The sequence below is a fragment of the Tamandua tetradactyla genome, chromosome 6, assembly GCF_023851605.1.
Source record: "Tamandua tetradactyla isolate mTamTet1 chromosome 6, mTamTet1.pri, whole genome shotgun sequence".
In the NCBI taxonomy this organism is placed as follows: Eukaryota; Metazoa; Chordata; class Mammalia; order Pilosa; family Myrmecophagidae; genus Tamandua; species Tamandua tetradactyla.
Window position 1 is genome coordinate 150208045 of NC_135332.1, and position 21546 is coordinate 150229590.

Below are 21546 nucleotides of genomic sequence, written 5' to 3' on the forward strand. Positions count from 1 at the left end.
AGATTGCTTAATAAAGTTGAAAAGATTGATTTGACATCTTGCACAATTGCTATAATTTCAGTTAAGGCCATCTTTAAGAGCTCATAAAACTATTTTGGTCTGTTTAAAATTTAAATACATATGCAGACACCTCAAAAAACTTTGGAGATATTTGGGTATCACTTTATGATCTGATCCAAGTTTGTAGTTCTTAATCCAATAAAAGACAGACCTGCTTATAAATCCACAGGTATAGGTAAGGAGTTGCTGTTGACTGACTGAGTTTGAATCCTTCTCAAATGAAAACTGTCAAAATAGCAGAAAGGGAGACTGAATTACTTTTAAAAAAAGGCTTTCAAAAGTTCTCACGATTCCTCCAGTATCATTTAAATTGTGACATGATTGTTTTTTTAGTGTGTAAAACCAGGCAAACTATCTGTGCTTCCTCTTTATGTAGAAAACAGCATTTTCAGCCAGTGTTTAATTGAGAGAATTAAATGAATTTTAGCTTTAATGGTAAATTGTAAGAAATTGTTTAAAATATTTCAAAACTATGGTTAAAATATTCTGGCTCTTATCAGATAGAAACATTTCCTTTTCAATAGAGAATTTATCTTAGAAGGATTTAAATAACTGCATAATCACATGGCTATGTATACATTGAGGGATATTTTCCTCCTGATTCCTTTTTGACATCATAGTGGATCATTAGCTGTGGTTTTTGAGCTTGTATCTATATACTTTTATTGGATCTTTGATTTCCAATGTATTAATCAAGAGTTTCTATGAGAATGAAAACCACTTTCAAGGGCAGTTCTCCAAATGGGTTTGTTATTCTTCATACAGAAAATAGATTATTGTTAATCTCTGAATTCTAAATAAGCTTCAGCATTTGATCCTTAAGCATAAACGTTATTTAATATAAATATTCTATTTTTAACACTATCTTGTGGAAGCTGGGATCTATTGAATCTTTCTGTGTCCATTTATTTGGGATGCCAGTCATCATTTGCTACCAATGCACCAGAAGGAATAAAAAAGAGAGGACTGTCTTAATTTAATGGGTTCATCCATTTTGAATGTGTTTGGCTATTGTGAGAAGGAGGGAGTGTGAGAAGACGGGAGAATAGAAGTGCAATCCTTCAATTGAAATTTTTTACTGTGACCATGGAATTGTTATTTTTATCACATCTTCATTGTCAGACCACCCCTTAACTGTTGTTCATGTGTATATAAATTTATATTTAATACTGACACAGTTTAACCATTACATACTATTTTAGTTGATGGTGGTTTACAAATGTTAATTTTAGTTTTCAAGGTAATAAATAACACAAACTTGGAAATTAATGCCTGATATTTTGACATTAAAGGGAGATGACAAATAAAAAATAGATATAAAGGGCAGTGCAGGAGTTGCTCAGTGGTAGAATTCTCACCTGCCCTACGAGGGACCCAGGTTCGATTCCTGGAGCCTGCACATGCCAAAAATAGGGGGAAAAAAAAAAGATATAATTGAACTCAGGTTGATGGTGGTATTTTAAACCATCAAGATTAAATCTACTATTTAAATACCGCTATTGACTTGAAAGAAATCTAAGACCAGATGAAGGCAACTTAATTTATATTGTATTACCTACAATGACTCATTATCATTTAGAAATTTAATTACTGAATACATTCTATTCCATTTAGAATTTCCTCAGCTTTCTAATCTATATGGACTTCCATTTATGCTTTCTATTCCATATAGAATCTTATGTATGCCATTGAATAAGGAGAGAATAAATAACATTTAATAAACTATGTTATATTATTGAGATAATTTTTTTTTTTTTTTTTTTTTTAAAGAGAGAGGGAGGAAGGGAAGGAAAGACAGAGAAGGAAGGAAGGATGGAAGGAAGGAAGGGAGGAAGAAAGGGAAACATTTTTAAACATTTTCTTGTTTTATTATATTTTGTTTGTTTGTTTGTTTTTTACATGGGCTGGGGCCGGGAATCGAACCGGGGTCCTCCGGCACGGCAGGCAAGCACTCTTGCCCGCTGAGCCACCGCGGCCCGCCCGAGATAATATTTTAAAAATATAAATTTTTGGTAGGGTATTTTAATACCATCAGGGCATAAAGAGCACAGATTTCATTGATTTTCAGAGACTGGGGCTCCAATTTCTGACTGAAAATTTTTTTCCTTTTTATCCTAATGTTTAATCTGGTGTCCATTCTTTGAAGTTTTGAGACCCTTGAGTTTTTCCATTCATTTATATATTGAGAATTGATGAATTCTTACTTTATGCTAATGTATGCTTTGTGCTTATGTTTCTTTAATGACCCGAAAGAATTACTTTGGAAGCAATGAAATAAAAAAAAAAAAAAAACCTAAATGGACTGTTTCTTGAGTGTTTTTGTCCAGACTCTTGTGATTGCATACAACTCTACCTAAAGTTTTGGATATAGAAGAGTAACACCTATGCCTAAACAATTTCTGTTTTGATAAACGTGAATCTCTATTTTTTTTGTAGATATTTTATCTGTAAAATTAGTGAGTAATTTCAGGAAGTTAGCCAGTACTTTCAAAAACTGTACCAGCTTTTTTTTTTCTTCCCCTCCAAGAGTCTTGGCTAATTGAGATAAAACTATTGCCCGAGGTGTATATCTCTAATTGTAATTTTTTAGTTACTGTGACCATCAAATATAGTAAGATTCTTAACCCTAAGACAGTCTCCCAGTGTTTCTTCACTATCTGTTTTGGCTTTGGATCCAAGCTTTTTTTGAGGAAGTATTATTTCAGGTCTTTTAAAAACTGACTAAACAGGGCAGGCCACGGAGGCTCAGTGGCAGAGTTCTCGCCTGCCATGCCCGAGACCTGGGTTCGATTTCCCGAGCCTGCGAGTGCAAAAAAAAAAAAAACTGATTAAATAGAATTAACTTCTGTACATGACATGTATGAAAAAGTGCAAGAAAGAAACCGAGTTAATTATGAATACAATCGTAAGGTAAGTCTTATTTTCTTGTTAGGGTAAGAAGATCAGTTGTTTTTCAGACAAGTATAATTAATTCTTTTTATATGAACCCTGAGAATATTTTGCATGTAAAACAAGCACACACAGAAAGGTGGCTATTGTTAATACACGAGTAAAGGTGCTCTAACCCCGCCGTTTCCGTTGTCTGCAGGAGAGCTGGAGGTGTTTCAGAAAGATGGAGAACGAAAAATTCAGACTCGGCAGCAACTTCCGGTAGGAACAACCTGGGGGCCTTTTGCCGGGAAGATGGACCTGAGTAATAACTCCTTGGTACGTGGATGCCCCGAGATGCTTGACTCAATATTTTGTTATAGCTCAGAAATTATCTCTGCCTTCTTCTCAAGGAAATCACTGAAAGTAACAGTTTGTTTTGCTTTTACATGGACTGCAAAACTTGGATTTTTTCCAAGTGGTTTGTCTCTGACAGTAATACATGCAGAATTTAGAAAGAAACAGGTTAATCATACTAAATGGCTGTTGAGTAAGGTAATTTATAAGGTTATTGCCTTATCTGCTTAGCCAGGCTAATACAGTTCACACTTAATAACATATACAATTGTCTTTATTTTTAAGATGACACAAATTAATTGTCATACATTACAGGTTTACACGAAGAACAAGGAATAAACAACTTTGCTATTCATTGGTAATACTGTTTGTAACTTTAAGAGCACGGATGAATGATTAGTATTATAATTTTTGCTGTTAAATTATTTTCCTAAAAAGTTCTGAAATCAGGGAGTCTACCATCTCATAGGATGATTTGGTTAGTTGATTAGATTATTTAAAGAGGAATAGAGGGGTGAGATGTTAGGTTATATTTGAACTTAATTTCTTAATTGCATATGCTCTTTTCCTACCGCTGCTCTAATACATTTCCTTGAATTTAGTGGCTTAAAACAATGTAGATTTGTTATCTGGAGGCTCTGGAGGTCAGAATCTGAAATGGTCCTCACTGGGTTAAACCAAGGTGTCCATAGGGCTGTGTTCCTTTCTGCAGGCTCTAAGGGAGAGTCCTATTTCTTACATTTTCCAGATTCTGTGGGATGCCCGCATTCCTTGGCTCATGACCCCTTCCATCTTTAAATCCCGAAATGGTTGATCTCATTGCATCATTCCAACACTGACTGTTCCATCTTCCTCTTCTCTTTCAAATTTAAGAGCCCTTTTGATAACTTTGGGTTCATCTGGATAATCCAGGGTAATCTCTGTATTTTGGGGTCAGTGGAGTAGCAACCTAATTCCATCTGCTACATGAATTTCCTTGCCATGGAACATAACATCCACTGGTTCCAGGGATTAAAATGAAAATAATAACTAAAAATCTCTCCTACTATAAATGATAATACAAATTATAGAACTTGGGGAGATGCTTTCTGTCCCTTCTACCATTTCAATGAAAGTCCTTGTCTTTAAATGCCATTCATGTAAAAGTACTCTTGTGGATGGTAAGTAACTTACTCTATGACTGTGGGAACATAAAAACTTCCAGAGGGTTTCTGACAAACTTACAGGACTCAGTAATATTACATTCCTTTTCTTTTTTTTTTTTCTTGGGTGCATGGTCTGGGAATTGAACACAGGTCTCCTGCATGGAAGGCACGCCTTCTACCACTAAACCACCTGTGCAGTCTTGCATTCCTTCCCCCCCCCTTTTAATTAATACATAAAAGAAAGTGATATGTCTGGGTCTCTATTTGGTGATATGTGGATGGGACAGAGATTTTTGGTTCAATGGAAAGTAATAATTGGAATGATTAGGAAATATTTTTGTTACCAATCTTGCAAACAACATATAACACTCTAGGAATATGCTTCTTACTTCCTGAAAGCAAATGTTTATCCATAAAAACGCTGAAGTAGGGGATCCCATATATATTTAGGGGCCAAACAAATTGACTTTACAATCCAGGCTAAATATTTCATAAATTAGGCGATTTAATACTAGGTGGTCCAGTATAGCCATTTAAAGAGTCCATGATGTGGCCCCACAAACACTGCAGTCTTTGGTTGGTTGAGTTGTATTAAAAGACAATCAATTCTATTGATTGCTTTGAAAGAGCAATATTAACTATACTGAATTTTTAAGGGAATGACGGCCAGAAGAGGAAGATTATCCAAACATTGAAGCTTGTGTTAAATGTTCTTCTGACCCAATTCATCTGGGGTTTCTATTTTTCTTTGCACTGTTTAAATAGTTTTCGGCAATAAGATATGTAAGATTTCCAACCGTGTATCAGACAGCATATGCTTTTCAGTCATTTCCCTGATATCTCTTCTTAGGTACACTGCCACTGAAGTGGCATCTATTGTTGACTTATGAGGCAACAGACCTTTTTACTGTATCAGACTAGTATCTATATGATAAATTTAATATTTATTAATCTTTATACCACTATCTCTATATATAGAATGTAAGTACATATAGACTAAGTCTATGACATCTTTAGCTTTTGCTAAATTGTGATGTTTTGTTGGGGATAGCCGGTTTTGTCTTTGATATTTTATCTTTTTTACTTTGTAAGTTTTAAATATCTGAAATTTAAAATGTCCTCTTTGAACTAGAATATACTCTATTTTACCTAGTTAGAATCAACTCAAATATTCGTGTAAATTTTATTGTAAAGAAAATATTTAAGGAATATAAAAGTTTTTAAAGGGTAAAACAGATAAACTCAACAATTCAGAGAATTTCAGTGAAGTTTGTCATAGAGTTTGAAATACTGAAATTGGAGTGATACTTCTCAAGAAAAGGAATAATGTTCTATAATCATATAAAAGAAAAATGCTTCCTTATATACTCCTTATATGTAAATTAATGTTTAACTTAGACTTTGGTTTGAAACAGTGAATTTCTAATGCCTTTTCTTTTACAACCCTCTATTCACACTTGCTAAAGCAAGTCTCTTAGGAAATAAACCCATTTGTGAAATTTAAAATTTTCACTTAAGTAATTTTTTGAGACAGATAATGTTTATTCGTTACCTGATTACTCTAAAACTATTTATGCCTATAATATTGTTTAAAGAATTCAATTTATATATCTGAAATATTGAGGATTTCTGATATTATTCAGTGTATATTAATTCACTTTAGGGTATCAAAAATCAAAACTAGGCAGTAGTTTTTCATATAAAAATATTTGAGTAGCCCAGTTTTCTTCTTTTGTGTTAGGAGGCAATTATTTAATTCATATGATTTCCTTAAAAGATATCATTTTCTTTATTTAAAAACTTATCTGCTGTGCTAAAATATAGTGTAAGATATATATCCTTCAAAATAGCCTTCTCTTCCTGAATCTACTTCTGATTTTATGTTATTGAATCCTCTCCTCCTAGTATTGCTACTGATATTACTACTGTATAGCAATCAGCTAATGGTATACAATATTCTTTTCTAAATAGTATGAAGAGTTAGAAGTTTAATCCTCACTCCTCTATTTTATATTGTAAATTAGGTTCTATTTTAAACTATACTTTATAGATCGAAGATGAAGGTAAAGCCAGAATTAAGTAATTCATCCACACTTAGGCATTTTGATTCTAGAATCTGCATTTTTTAAAGACCATATTGCATGTGTTCTTCAGTTATATCTGCAACGTGATTTGAGCATAGTTTTTTTAACAATGATATAATTGGGGGGATGTGTTTATATTAATTCTAAGCTTATAACAATATCTGGGTGAAAATATGCAGTGATCATAGATAAGACTTTTTTTTTAACTTGGGGCAAAATATTTGTAATAATATTTTATAGACTTAGTAGTTAAGAGTTAATTCAAACAGTTCTACATTTTTTTTGCCTTTTATAATTTGGACAGTACTTTAATATATATTTTATATAGAAGATAAATTTTTCTTATGATAAAATATATAGCCTACTAACCCCTTCCTTACCCAAACTTGGAACCAAATTTGGAATTAGCATTCTCTTTTAATCAGTTGCTTATTCGCCAACTGAAACACTACTCCTCTGCTCATACTCACGGTGTTGGCTCAGGAGGTTTAGTACACTAATTAATCCAACACAGTAATTAATTGAGTCACAATGCCAGATGTCAAATCCTTTTTATATCTTTCAAGTGCCCATCTTGAAGTGCATTAGCAATATGCCACCTTCTGCAGGAAGCCTTTTACAGAGCAGGTATTTGGATATTTCCAGAAATCTAGGGTAGATGGAACAGACAATGAATTGATTTGACACAAAGTTACTCTTGGAATCATATAACACACTGAAAACAGATTAGAGTATCTTTTGTCCGTACCTCTTTGGTAAATATTTCATGTTTTCAATGTTTAAACTTTTAAACATTTAATAAAGCAGCAGAAGCAGCAGTAGTATAGTAGTTAATATTTTTATTAAACCAGATACAGGCCATAGGGCTTAACATGTTTCATATTTCATTTGATTCTTACGCAGCCTTTGAGAAGTTCCCGCCGTTGTGACAAAGGAGCAGGCAGCTACTTCAGGAAGTTAAATGACTAACCTAAGGTTGCATTGTTCAAACTCAATCTCATTCCAGAAACCACACTGTTTTAGAAATGTTATCTGTAATATGGAACTAGCAATGCTGCCTGGTTTATAGTCTTGATGAAGACTAAATGAAATAGTATATATGCTATCAATAAATATTAGCTACTGTTACAAGTCAATCGCCTTTAGATAAGAGACCTTATAAAATCTATCAAATTTAAAACTGAAAAGAAATCCCAAATTAAATAAGAAAAAAACATGAACCCTTGATGTTTGAGGATTTCACATACCTAAATTGGATTGTCAAGGGCTCCAAAGGCCTTTGATACATTGTAATTTTCAGTTGTTTGGGTAGAACCTCATACCCCTGAATAAATTGTCAATCAGTGATTGAGTCTGGTCTTGGTTCCAACATCCCATCTCAGTGCTGAGGACTAACGAACATTGGGTGCTATCACGGTGGCACAGGCTTATGTTTTTTAAGTATTGTGATTTTATCCATTTAGAATATCAAAGGACTACTGACAAGGAAGACATTTTAAAAATCACTTTAAATTGTGATCAGTATCTGCTTTGTAGGTCTTTTAGAGTTTCTATATTTATATGTTGTGCCTTTGAAATTTTCCCCATATTCTCACAAAGAAAAGATGCTTTTAATATGCTACGTCACTGTTGTGCTGGCACATGGTAAGTGCTTAATAAGTATCAAACAACAATTAGTTGGAAGGTTGGATGTCTGGAATTAAAGTGATATTTTCCCTCTATTTTTGAATATATCAGCTGTCATAGCTAGCTAGTCTGGATGGATTTAGCCAACTGTTGGGATCATGAAACCTGTAAACTTGATTAAATAGAACATAAATACAATGTCCCAGGTAATTTAGTGTATAAAAGCAAATTCAGCTCAACCTATTAAATTCAACAAGTGAAATTTAATACGGAAAAAATCTGAATGCTGTTCAGTCAGAATGGAAATGTCTTTTATTTTCCTGCAGTTTATTTGAGACATTTAATTCCACAAATAGGAAATGCACATATACAGGGATAGTCAAAATTTTATTGACCTAATAATGTATATCACATTACATCTTAAAATGTTTTAAATAGTTATCTTCATAGACATTAGGTTGAAGAAAAAATTAAAATCCCCAATCCTTATCGTAGGAAAAGATAAGGACTATTAGTAGACAACCTCATTTCTGCCCTTCTACTTATTTTCTCACCCCACTCTCATTCATTGCTAGAGCCTCCAGGCTTCCTGCTGTACATATTCTTGAAGCAAACATATCCCCACCCATATGTCCCCAGCATTCCCCTCTATGGCTGAAGGCTGCTTAGAGAAAATATCTGTAACCTTCTACCTGAGAACTTTTTCCCAGCTGTAGGAGAAAACTTGCTGCAAGGTAAGTATTCTAGAAGTGATGGAGAACTACTATTCCCTGAAGTTATCAACTCAGCCAATGACGGCTAGGAACTTGGTGGATAAATACTTCTGCTTCCTCACACCTTGGTTGGGATAATCTTAAAACGTGATCTGTGCTGACTCCCAGAGCTTCCCCTTGGAATTTAGCTCTAGTTGGTTTGATAACATCCCCTTAATTGGCTTCCTTCCCCTTTCTACTCACTTTCCACATCCCTATGCTAATTTTCTGAGATGACTTCCCTAGTAAAATACTGCACTCGAGTCAATCTCTCGGTCTGCTTATGTCTATGCATAATGATGTAAATTGTTGAGATTCCAGAAAATATAAGTTGTTTTTGCTTTTTAATCTTTTTCAATTTTGGATCTCTAACACTGGAGCATAATAGTAAATGCTCTTTAAGCATCTAGTCAGTTTGGATCCTTTCACCATCTGTTGACACTGACCCTACTCATATCCTCCTATCTCTGTCATCCCAGTGACAAAGTTAATAATTTTGCTGATAAATTATTTTTGTTTGGGTCTTTTATTTCTTTTCATTGATGTTGGCATTGTGAATGAAATCCTCCTTCTTAGTATTCAGTTAAATCTGGGTTCTGGAATACTATACTTTCCTATTTCTCGTATCTCCCTGGATCTTTCCTCATTTAAAGTTAACTATGTATCTTTCCTAAAACTCTTCTGGCCTTGCTTCTCTCCTCCCTCCGTTCCCAGTGCCTCAGGGATCTCATCCACTTGCAAAGCTTCAGCTACTAATTTACAAATGACTTTTAATTGAAAAAAAGTCTAACCTTGGCATTTTCCCCTTTCTCTAATAGCAGATTTCTACTGTTTTGCAAGCCTTTCCCATTTGCTTTCTCCAAGAAAAGAGTCACAGGGAGTTTATTACTTTCTGCTAGGTGTTTTCTCTAATCTTCCATCTAACTTCCAACTTTTGAGTCACCTTTGATCCAATGGCTCTGCCTCTCCTTCCTTCCTGTGCAGAGTCTGTTCCATCAGCTCTCCTATGATGTTTCTGCATTTCCGTTTCTCTTTCACATCTCAAATGAGCCGTTATACATAGTCACACACACCGCACCTCTCTCCTTTATGACTGTAATTAATTACTGCCCCTCTTCTTCCTTCCACTTAGTGTCAACGATCTTCCCAGGTTTCTCCTGATTTTCACCTCTAAAACTATGCGCCGTAAGTCCTACTTTCTCCATGTCTGTGCTCTTCTTTCTGTTCCTACCACCATCACTTTATTGTGAAAGTTCCATGGCTTTTTTCTATATCCTTCTCATTGTTCTTTCTGCTCCCCTCCTTGTCTCCTTTTTCTTTAGGAAGAGGTGATCATTGTAAATAAAAAACTAGTTACTTAACTTCTGTGCTTAAAGTCATCCTAATTGTTCAGTGGGTACAGAGTTTCCGTTGGAGGTGATAAAAAAATTTGGATAATGGATGTTGGTGATAGTACAGTATTGTGAATATAATTTGCACCATTGAGTTGTATATTTGAAAATAACTAAAAAGAGGAATTTTGAGTTGTGTATATATTACTACAATAAAAAGTTATTGTTGTTGTTTTAAATCACCTAAAGGCCATAAGAGAATCCAAATTCATTAGTAAGGCTTCAAAGAGACTTCATGATACTCTGTCTTCTCAGTTTTCGGGCTTCTCCAGTCAACTTGAATTGCCTCCAGTGCTCTGGGTATTCTCTTTTACAGTTTCCTCTGTGCATTTTGCCATGCTCGTTCATCATCCTGAAAGTCCCTGATGTTCCCTCCTCGTCACACTAACTCCAGCTCTCAGTTAAAGACTCAGATCAAGGTCATCTCCAAAGTAGACCTTCCCTGAGGCCTCCAGGCTGATACCCATAGATAGCCACTCCCAGTGTATTTTCATGATGGTCTAAGTTTACCAGGATAAGAGCACTTATCACATAATTGTGAGTGTCTGTTTACTTGTCTGTCTCCTTGTGGATGTATGCTTCTTGTCTCTCTCTTATCTTTCTATCCTTTCTCCATAGAACAATGCCTGGCTTATAGTAAAAGTGCAATAAATAACCTTTGAATGAATGAGTAAATTAATTCTTTCCTTTCATTTTCCCCCAATCTCAGTGAATGATGCATGCCTCTCTGATTTCAAGACCCCTTCATCCTCCCTGAGCCTTTACACCCATTTCTTCTGCTTCCTCTGTGATCTTTTTCATCTGCCTAACTTAGAGGTACAATTTCCTCACTTAATGCCATCTTGTTTCTGTATATATATATTTTCAAATCAGAGTATAAAGTGCAGTAGGACAGGATACCATGTCTGTTTTTTCCATTTCTATCCAACAAGGAGATATGCCTATGATAGTTTCTTGATAAATATTGAAGTAGTGTCTATAATATTTGCAACCCTTTGAGACAGGGAAGGTGAGGTGTTGAACCCATTGAGGCAATTGTGATTTGTTTACCACAGAATCTGCTTTAGACCCTCACTATGAATGGGTGAAGGCCAAGAAGGTGTTCTGTTCTACCATGCTTTCTGTGAAGTTTCATCCAGCATAGCACTTTCCAGTGACAAACCATCTGGGAAATTCCATCTGTCTCTGCTTGGGAGCTGAGGTGGCAGTCACCCACTGTGAGCAGTTTTCTATTAACTTCTTGGATAAGATCAGTCAGATTTATACTGAATTGATGGGAACCGTCAGAGCAGAGTTGTTCCAAGAGAAGAGAAATGTACTGATTCCTCTAATTGGGCTTAAGCCAGTTTCATTCACAGATGCACTTAGGTTCTAGTAGTGCAAGGACTTATAACCTTTTTAATTGTACACTGTTCCTCTTGGGAAACATTCTTGAAATTCATTATTGATGGGGGTTGTAGATTTGTCCCTTGGGGAGGGCAAGATCCTGGCTTCTCATATACTCTATCTGCTATATGGAGAATTAATGGAAACTCAGTGAACAGGGAAGCTGTTCAAGGAAGACATGAAGGTAAGACATTTAATGCAGCAGAGCCATGGAAAATGATGCTTTGGCTTAGTTTCTGAAAGCAGAGCCAAGTTTTTTTGAGAATGGGTTGCTTCAGAGAGTGGGGAGAGGTTGGTATGGAGGCCTGAGTAAACAAAGGCATACATTAGAATGTGGGGAAGGTAAGAAGAAACCAAACACTGAAGGATTATTTCACATTTCAATCCCGTAGAAGCAAACTGAGGTCAGTAGTATATTAAACTAAAGGGATCGGTTGTATTCTAATGTGGTAATAGCTATGATGTTTGCAGGGGATGAAATTATATTTTAAAATGGAGACAATAATATTGAAATGAAAATATAATTGTCCCTTTCCTTACCATTGTTTCCTGGCTCCTTATGTGAATCTAGCCTGTCCACTAATCTGAATCTCTTTTTCACTCACTTTTTCTTCTGATGGTGAAATTTTTCTGTTTTTTTTTTTTTTTTTTTTCTGTTTGGACTTGGATTTGAAAGGCAGGCAAATAAAGACATAATTCCTTTTTCATATGGCCCATTACTTTTGGCCCCCCACTTCTCTCAAGTGCTTGAAATTTAAATATAATTTTGCTTTTGGATTATATTACATAGCTAAGTCTATTTGCCTGTACTTAGGCCATATTTGAATAAACAAAATCATTTTCTTTCATTTATGATTATCCATTATTCTTTATTTCTAGAATTCCAAGAATTTTTACCAAAGATTGAGCTCATGGAGTTACTAAAATGACTATTAGTGTTATACTGATAATCAGTGGATGGAAGGAGAAGTTGTTTCTATTATCATAACATGAACAAGGCTGCTCTACCAAGAATTAGTATAAAAAGTTGAAGAGACCAATGAGTAGCTTTGGCTTTCCCACAGAATTCAGACATGAAGGGCAGAGGCTAGCTATTGGTTTATAGTTCCAGATACTCTTGGTGGGAACTGTCACTGTTTACCGATCTTTTTTCCACATTTCAGGATCCCTCACATTATTTTTCTTAATATAGATTGACTGCAATTTTCAATTCTCTATATTTGCCAATAGTGCCATTATCAAGACCTGGAGGGGTTGGGATTTAGAAATAGAGGCCCTGTCTCCCTAAGAGGGGCTTATCAGAATCTTGTGTGGTGAAGTAGTTTGAAAACCGTAACTCTGTTGTTCTCAAAACATAAATTATAGAATATAAAATATTTTTTAATGGAGGGGTAGGTAAAATGAGAAAGCACTTTGGAAAGCCATTTTTGAAAAGTTGATCAGATTTGCCTTCTGCTATTTGCTGATATATATATATATATGGCATGGCTTTTAGAATCTTCTACTTATCTCTTTTGAAGAATTGCTATGGCACAACTCCTTTAAGACAGTTAGTTTGATATTAGGCATTTACCCACTATCAGTATGGTAATAATAAATATTTTTCCAATATTTAGCGACAATCTTGGCTAGGCATGATTCATATTTTCATGGATTTAGAGGTGATAACTGTGAGAGTATGGATAGTATCATATTTTTACTAAACAATTACCATATTTTATTCCTTCAATTTGGTATTAAAATTACTTAGGGAAAAAAATTACTTAGGGATAATACTTTGTCAAACTCTCATAACATACTGGATTCTATTTTTAGTCTAATTATTAATAGGAGTTCCTAGAGCAGCATCAACCAAGAATCATAACTTAACAGCAGTCCTAATTTGGCACTGACAATCTTTGGTTTGAGGTTTACCTTTTGTAGGCAGGTTTATGAGTTTGAACATTTTTAGGCCACTCATAAAGTTCTGGGTTGATGCTGCATGATGATCCAGAGGCAAGAATATTTGCATATATTTCTAGTAAGAGAAAGAATAAAATAACTTTTATGCTTTAGGAAATTTGTGAAATTATTTGGGAAATTCTTTTAGCAACTATCATCTCATTTACTTCTTTATTTAAGTGTTGGATTTAAAGTCACTCTGTTATTCATTTTCTCATATATCACTTCCCTCATTTGTCCCTTTGGTTCAGCTTAGATGAAACTGTGGTCTCTAGATTCTAACACTGTATTTTCTGTGCCATTTTAAATCTCTTTCTATTTTAGAAGTCAGAAGCCAGAGTCAAGCATAGGGTTTTATATGTAGGCCTGCATTTTTTCGTACTCTTTATTCTCAGATTCCTAAGGATCAGAAATATGTGTGTGTGGCTTATCTGAGTTTCTGTGGCAAGAGTCTTTCACAAGGCCATATGTCGGACAGCCAAGCTATGACTCAACCAAGGCAGGGTCTAATTCCAAGCTTACCCTTATAGCTGTTAACTTGCCTCATGAACGCCCCTTCAGGGTGACTCACAGCAGGGCAGCTGTCTTCTCTGAGCAAGCAAATGAGAGATCAAGAGATGGAGCCTAAAATGGAAGCCGCAGTCTTGTATTGTAACCTAATCTTGGAATTGGCTTCCCATCACTTTTACCAAGTTCTATTCATTAGAAAAGAGTCACAAAACACACTCAAGGGTAGGGAATTCTCAAGAGCTTGAAAACAAATTCAGGATCGTTGACATCTGTCTCAGATAGCTGCCTACCTACAGAAGGTAATTTACATAAATAATCACTTCATCTCTGGATAGGAAAGTGTTTTCCGATAATAGGGATAATGGGAAACATCTACAAAGAAAATTCAATTAATTTGCGTAGAAAAAACTAAGTCATATGTTATAAAACATCGTAAAGGATAGAATGATAAATAAACGACATTTGTGAAAATGAGGAAGATTTTGTTCTTTGTAAAGGCAGATATGGTTTCCGACATAGAATGTGGTCAATAGCTTCTTGTTGAATTTGTTTAGAAATGGCTTGGGATAGAACAAGGCGTACCTGTCTTATACAAAATGTAGTAGGATGTTGGAAGCAGAAGCAAGTTGTTGGCTGAGTGTCTCTTCTTATTCAGTAGTTTTGTGAAACATCCAATAACGCATTGCTAAGACTAGGAATGGGAGAGAAAGTATGCGAAAGAGCCCACAATGGGGTCACAATGGCCCGATTCTAGTCTCTACTGTTATTACCCAAAGTGGATATGCTCTCTAGGGTAATCACACAAGCTCTCAGTTTCCTCACTTTTAAATGGGGATTATTATACCAATCGTACATCATAGAGTTGTAAAATTATATGAAATTATATGCATTTAGTCACTTTGAAAAATATACAGATTGTTATACCAACCTAGGATTACTTTTTATTATGCCTATGAATAGAAAGTAGATTGCTCATTCCTTTAATTCTCTGAGCAGTAGGTACAGCCTTTTCTTCTTTGTCCCCTCTCTGGACATACTTAAAAAGCATTTTTGGTTGTCATTGTCCATATACATGTTCACATGCGTGTGTGCAGATGTATTTATGTGACAGACACGTGTACTTATTGATTAGTTAGCATGAATATTCTGAGAAAGCAAGTGCAGGGCACGCGCTTAGAGCATTGTATCATCTAAGTAGACAGTCACCACAGATGCAGAGAAGAAAACACATAGTTTTTAGGAAGAGAAAGAAAGGTTAAGAAAGGTCAAACTGCTTTTTGAATTATCCTAGTTTCTTTGTGTTTTCTTTCTGCAAGGAGCTATTTTTCAGAGATTGCTTCGCAGGTGTGTGATTGGGGATTTCACACAATTGGAAAAGTCATTTACTCTGATTCATTTTCTGGAGTTGGAGTTGTGTTAACCCAATTCTTTCATTACTTATGGGCTTTACAGGCTCGCAACAGAGTGGAGTGACTAAGGCAGTCATAACACGGGCAGGAGTGCACTGTGCAATAGCAGGAATGGGGACCGTTTAGAAGGACAGAGACATTACTCATGGCTTAAAGTTTAGATTTGCTTAAGAAGCCAAACAAATAGGATTCCTTCCTCAGTAACTACCGGGGACAGTGTGAGTACTATCCCCTGCCCCAAGAGGCCCTGGGGGTCTGGTTCTAGTCTCAGATATGGGCATTCCACCTCTGCTTTTAAAGCCACTGCTGTTTGGACACAGGGAGCCTACCAGTCCATGGACAGTGCCCGGTGACGCCCATGCGTGCGTCTGCGAATAGGCATCAGGACCCAAGTGCACATCAGATGCAGTTTCTAAAGGGAAAAGGAAAAGACAGTATTTGCCATCATTAAGGACACACAGAGGTGGTGAAAAGAAAGTTGTTCTTTCTCCAAACACTTGCAGCAACGAATCCAGGCAGTTTTATTCTTGTCGCATTCCTTCAAAACGTTATGAAAATGACAACTCCTCGGAGGTGGCACACATCTGTAGAAGTGTCCCCCATCTCTTCTCATACTCAGGAGGAGAAAGGGGCCGGGGAGGAGAGTGCATGGTGAAACTCAAGCAGTGGTCTGCTCCATTACTCCATTAATCAAGTGGAGGCATTCTGAAAAATGTTTCTCTTTGGTTGCAGCTATCTGTTTTTTGGTGTTAATCTGCACCCTGTGGCAGGGTTTTGTGAAAGGAAACAATGAACAGTTGTTTCACCCGCCCCCCCCCTCCCCACCATTGTTGTAGCCCCTGTCGGAAGGCTCCGAGGATGATGCGGGTCTGTATCAGCCTGATAAGGGAAAGAGGATTCAAAATGGCCTTGGAGAGACTCTGTGGGAGTGGAGGGTGCCGGTTTGGACTAGGCGAGCTCTGGAGTGCAGCAGAGGCTCCTGACGGGATGCGGAGGGTTCGGTGCCAGACCTGCTGCTGCTGCTTCAAGAGTTTCTAATGAAATATTTTGATGGTGAAAATGTGTGACTGTCAGAGGGACTGAGACATAAGATGCTGTTTTAAGTTATTTACTCCTTAATCTGTGAGATCGGTCGATCGAGGATAAGGAGATGCACACACAAAACAAAACAAAACGACCCCAACAGTGACAAAACCCTAAAGAAGGGTCCTAGGAAGTCACTTTTCATCTGCCAATGATGAATTTTCATGCCATTTGTCATCACAGGCTCTGTATTTGTATCCAATACGTTTTACGTATTGTAGGCTATTAGTTTATGGCTAGATGAAATAAGAAACCATTTTTTCTAATACTGATTCCATTTTGGCAGGCCTTTGGATCCACATATGGTTCAGTTAAGCCCTTTTGAAGCCTGATGTACCTTTGTTATTTATTGGGATTTTTGGAAGGGAATAAATGTGCTATCTTTGCTCTGAATTTTAAACACGCACCTTAAATGTTTCAAAAAATTAATATATCTAAGAATTCTAGTGAGCTTTAGAAACTGATCTGCTGTTCCCAGTACAGCTAAAATGAAATCATTCTTGTTCATTAAGAAGAAAACAAAAATACACTGAAGCTCCAGCAAAACAGAATGAACATTTCATTGCACACCACAGTAATATATATATAGAGAGAAAAGAGCTAGTGAATGGGGCAAGGTAAGTTGGCATCTGGTAACAAGCTGTTATCTTCTAGCAGCTTTAGGCTTATAGGTGCTGAGATTCTCTTTCATTCATTCCATGGTTGTTCTGGGATGGTTTGGATAAACATACAAGAATAAAGGGTTAAATACAAAGTGGTTGTCAGAGGATGACTGAAAGGTAGTGACCTTACATACCAGGGATAGCGCAGTGCTTAGTTAGGAAGGCTTGGCTTCCAAGAGGTCAAGTGTGCCCCTCTGCAGAAACCTGGCTGATAAAGGGAAACTCCCTCTTTAACTTTAATCTCCTTGTTTTGGTAAGCTTAAAGCACAATCTTAACTTTAGGTTAAAAGAATGTTTGTATGTAAATGTGGAGAAAGTTCAACCAGAGTGAAAGTGACGTATTCACCAGAGTCATTTCGAAGCCCAGCTTTTTCTTCGTAAAAGAATCTGGAAAGGTAGATATTGTACTTCGTATTTGTAAAGAGCGTTTGGATTTTTATATGCTTATTTATTTTCATTTGAAGTTAATCATCAAGGAAACTTGTCAGGATGGGTACGATTTAAACTCTTGGCCACTCATTACACAAGGGGCTGGATAAAAGGGTAGAGGAGTTGAGATGAAGCCCTTTTAATTTGTCATCATAACTAAACTACCTCCCACTTCCAGCAGTTTTGTGCCTTCTGAGTACTGTGCTACTTTTATCTCCTTTACAGACAAATGAGAGTGCAGTGAAATGATTAACTAATTTTAAGAGTGTTACTCTGCTGTCACTGCACCTGAGTCACATAAATGACTGAAATCTGCTTGTCTGTAAGTCTGAAATACTATTATGAACATCTCTTGAAGGGGAGCTTTACTATTTACCAAGCACATAATATAAGTCAGTAACTCTGCTAGAAGTAGAGGTACAAAGATCTGAATTCTCACCAAATAGGATTATTTTTATACGAGTGTTTACACATAACTGAGTTCTGTTCATAGCCTTTATGTATTACTTTAAGCTAATCTAACACAAAAAGCCATAATCTACTCACACATGCACACACGTTTGCACATGGGCACACCCAATACAAGATTAGATCAGTAAATAGCACTGATATTTTAATTTTTTTTTATACTCTTAACTTTCCGAAACAAAACAATCTCATGAAATAAAGCATACCTCAGTTGTTGAAAGCGTTACTGAGCTTATTCAGTATATTTCACAGGATAAGCAGCATTATAGATATTCATAATGTTTCTAACATCATTTCTTTCTAATTTCATTATTTTAGGCTCATGGCCAACCCACATCTGCCATATTAGCATATTTTCAGTATTCTTTTAGATAACTTAGAACAAGTAAAGGATATTTATTTCTATAAATCTATAGGGTGAAAAAGTTATTTATATTTCTTTATCACCAAGACATTATAGGAAGATCCACTTTAATTTGTTGACAGTGTGGCAAGAAAATGTAAGATGTGACAGAAATAGTTTATTTAAAGTGCTGTCTCATATCTTCATGTACCCAAATTATTGAGAACTGTCTGTAATCTGTAATTACATGAAATTCATGCAATTTAATTTATTTCAGAATAGTGAATTGTATCTTTAGATGTGGTCAATGTTTATCTTTAGACTTAAAAAGAGTGGTTTGATAGTTATATTATTATTATGAAGTATTGCTGATACTTGCTGCAAATCTTCCATACTGCTCCAGGTATAATGGGCAAAAGGCAACTTAATATTTTGACTGTTATTTTTATACCTCCTTAGCCACTGAAGCCTTTGAAAGGAGAAACAACTCATCTTGCTTCAGTTGGTTTGACACCAACCAAAGGAAGGGACAGACTACCACTGCAGTTGCTTCTACTCAGTGGCATCTGCTCAGAAACAACACAGTGTCGAGTATCTTTTGCTAATGCATATGAAATTCTCTGCAAGTCTAGAGGACAGAAATCAGTAGAAACAAGAAAAAACATAGTCCAAATTAGCTGCTCAATTACTACAACCTGACTTTCTTTTATCTTACTTCACTTTGTTTTACACCAGTTTCTCCTGAAAGGCATTATAACTTGAGCTGAATTACAGAGTAGTCACAATGTTTATAGCATTTAAAAGTTTTTCAGTATTTGCTGCCATTTTGTTGATGTGAATCATCTCAAAGTCTATAAATCCATGTTGATGAATTGTAAAATGATAGAAAATTTTTTTTTATTTTAGCTAGTGAACTTAACATGGTCAAAATATTGAATCTCATAGTCATCTCACCTGGATACTAATATTACTAGTATGTTGGTAACAGAAAAGTGCTTTCCTCATTGAGTATGTAGGACAAACAGCAGATACCATTGAGAAGCTACTGAATGCTTACTAGGACCATTTAAGTTGGAGCTTGAGTTTCTTTACAACACTTGAAGAAAAATGCTATATATTGAACACAATTGAATACACTAATGAACTGATAAAGGAGAGGTAACTTCATAACTCCACAGATGTTAATTACATTTTTATAGTTTCTATTGATATTTATGATGTTCTTTATGCCATTAACAATCTGATCCTAAATCAGGATGAAGTTTGTTATTATTCTGTGTGCTCTTATTTATGAAATGGTAGGTAAGCCCTCTTCAGACTGTTTTCTATTAACCATGTACTCTGTGAAATATAATGGCATTTGAAAGAGCTAAATAAGAAGTGGTTTTTTTTAATGACAGTTTAGTGCTACAGATTTTCAAAACCATGTTTTAATCCTTGTATCTCTATCAAATTCTCAGAATAAATGGCATTGCATTAATGATAGAATAAAATTTCTGGATGTGATTCTATTCATTCTTTTACAAAGAGATTATCTTGGGTTTTCAGCATTTAGCATCCAGCGTGGCTTTTCTTAATTTGTCATTGAGATGAGAATATGGGAAATTGAGCTAGAAAGTAAAAAATCCAGCCTTCAGCATTTTAAAAGGAGTTTATTTAATTGAGTCAGTCCAGATCCCAAAATTTCTCTAAATCTTTGCTTCCTCTTTAAAGATGGTATCACTGATTTATAAGGAGTATTGTCTTTGGTTCCTGTTGTCAGGAAATTGAGAGGTGAAAGCAGTGGAATTGCATTTTCAGGATGCCACATGTGCACTCTTTGATCTGAGGTACGGTGCGCTTCAGGGAATAAGTTCAATCTTGATTTCTTTAATCACTCATCCATTATCAGGTACCACTGCCCTGATTAGCAAGCTGAAGAAAAAGAGCATATCATAGGTGTGTGTTACAAAGATGAAAAATAGTGATGAGCCTGTTGGCCACAGAGGCAGTCTCTCATTTCACTGCATGGCATTTACTTTCTCTTTGCATAAATCCTCTTGGTGTGTGTCAAGGAACTAAAATGAGTATTGCCATGTATCTTTTGATGAATTTTTGTCCAGAACGAAAAAATTCCATTGTTTTTGTCCATTATTACAAAATGGAACCTAGAAAGAGAACTAGCAGAATGCATTGTGATAGTTGCTAAGAAAGATTCAAATATAGCTGTGTCTGCTCAACATTCTCACCATTCTGTGAGCCAAGTCAATGGCTAACCCTTGGGAGGTGTTCACAGTCTGGAAAACTAGCACGTCCCCTGTGCTCTTCTTACCTCTTCATCAGTCGTTACGTAGGTATGACCCAGTAAAGCCTCCATCCATTACCCATCGGTGGTGGCCCTCCTGAAAGATTAGGGTCCAAGGATTCTCTGAATTGGCTTTTTCCTCTTTGTTCAAGGCAAGAGTCTGAACTCTAAACATAGGAGGATATATTCTGACAATAACCACTGTTTTTGGTCTCTTTAGATCCATATTTGAGATTTGTCCATGTGTATTATATATTATGGTGCTGAGGAAAAACGAAAGCTCTGAAAAGAAAAATAATAATTGAATATATACATATATATATATTCTCTTAAACCTTCACTTATTTTTACTGATATATTCCAAAGTTAAAAATATTCGACTATAATACTAGTTTTTATTTGTTGGTACTTTTTCTAGGAAAAGTGTAAATACTGGTAGAGATTTATCCTAAATACTTATGGTATGCTCATATCCAACTGAACTTAATTTCTTTTGAATTTGACCTTGATGATGGGACTGGTTTGATAAGGTTAAGAACATGGCTGCATTATTTTTAACAGGGTAACCAAGTGTAGAGTGTTCTGTTTCGCTTCCTATATTAACAACTAGTGGCAGTTAGGGTGTCCTCTGTACTGCTGATTTTAGGAATGCATTCAACCTCAGTGATTATCTAATCAATTTCACTACTTGTAATTAGTAACTCATTTGAGAAACAAATACCAACTAAGATATGGTTTGACTTTCTCC

At 35.7% G+C, this 21546-nt stretch overlaps 1 protein-coding gene across 8 annotated transcripts in view; it reads left to right on the forward strand.

Annotated features, from left to right (window-relative positions):
- Positions 1-21546, forward strand: part of ZFPM2 (zinc finger protein, FOG family member 2) — a 476528-nt gene that overhangs the window by 259636 nt on the left and 195346 nt on the right. For 6 of the 8 annotated variants that reach the window (XM_077167456.1, XM_077167455.1, XM_077167457.1 and 3 more), the window contains one exon: positions 3149-3267. In XM_077167456.1, coding sequence (XP_077023571.1) covers positions 3149-3267 — 119 coding nt within the window. Of the gene's footprint in view, positions 1-3148; positions 3268-16316; positions 20848-21546 lie in introns of those variants that run through there. The other 2 variants (XM_077167463.1, XM_077167462.1) reach the window with 2 other exon arrangements.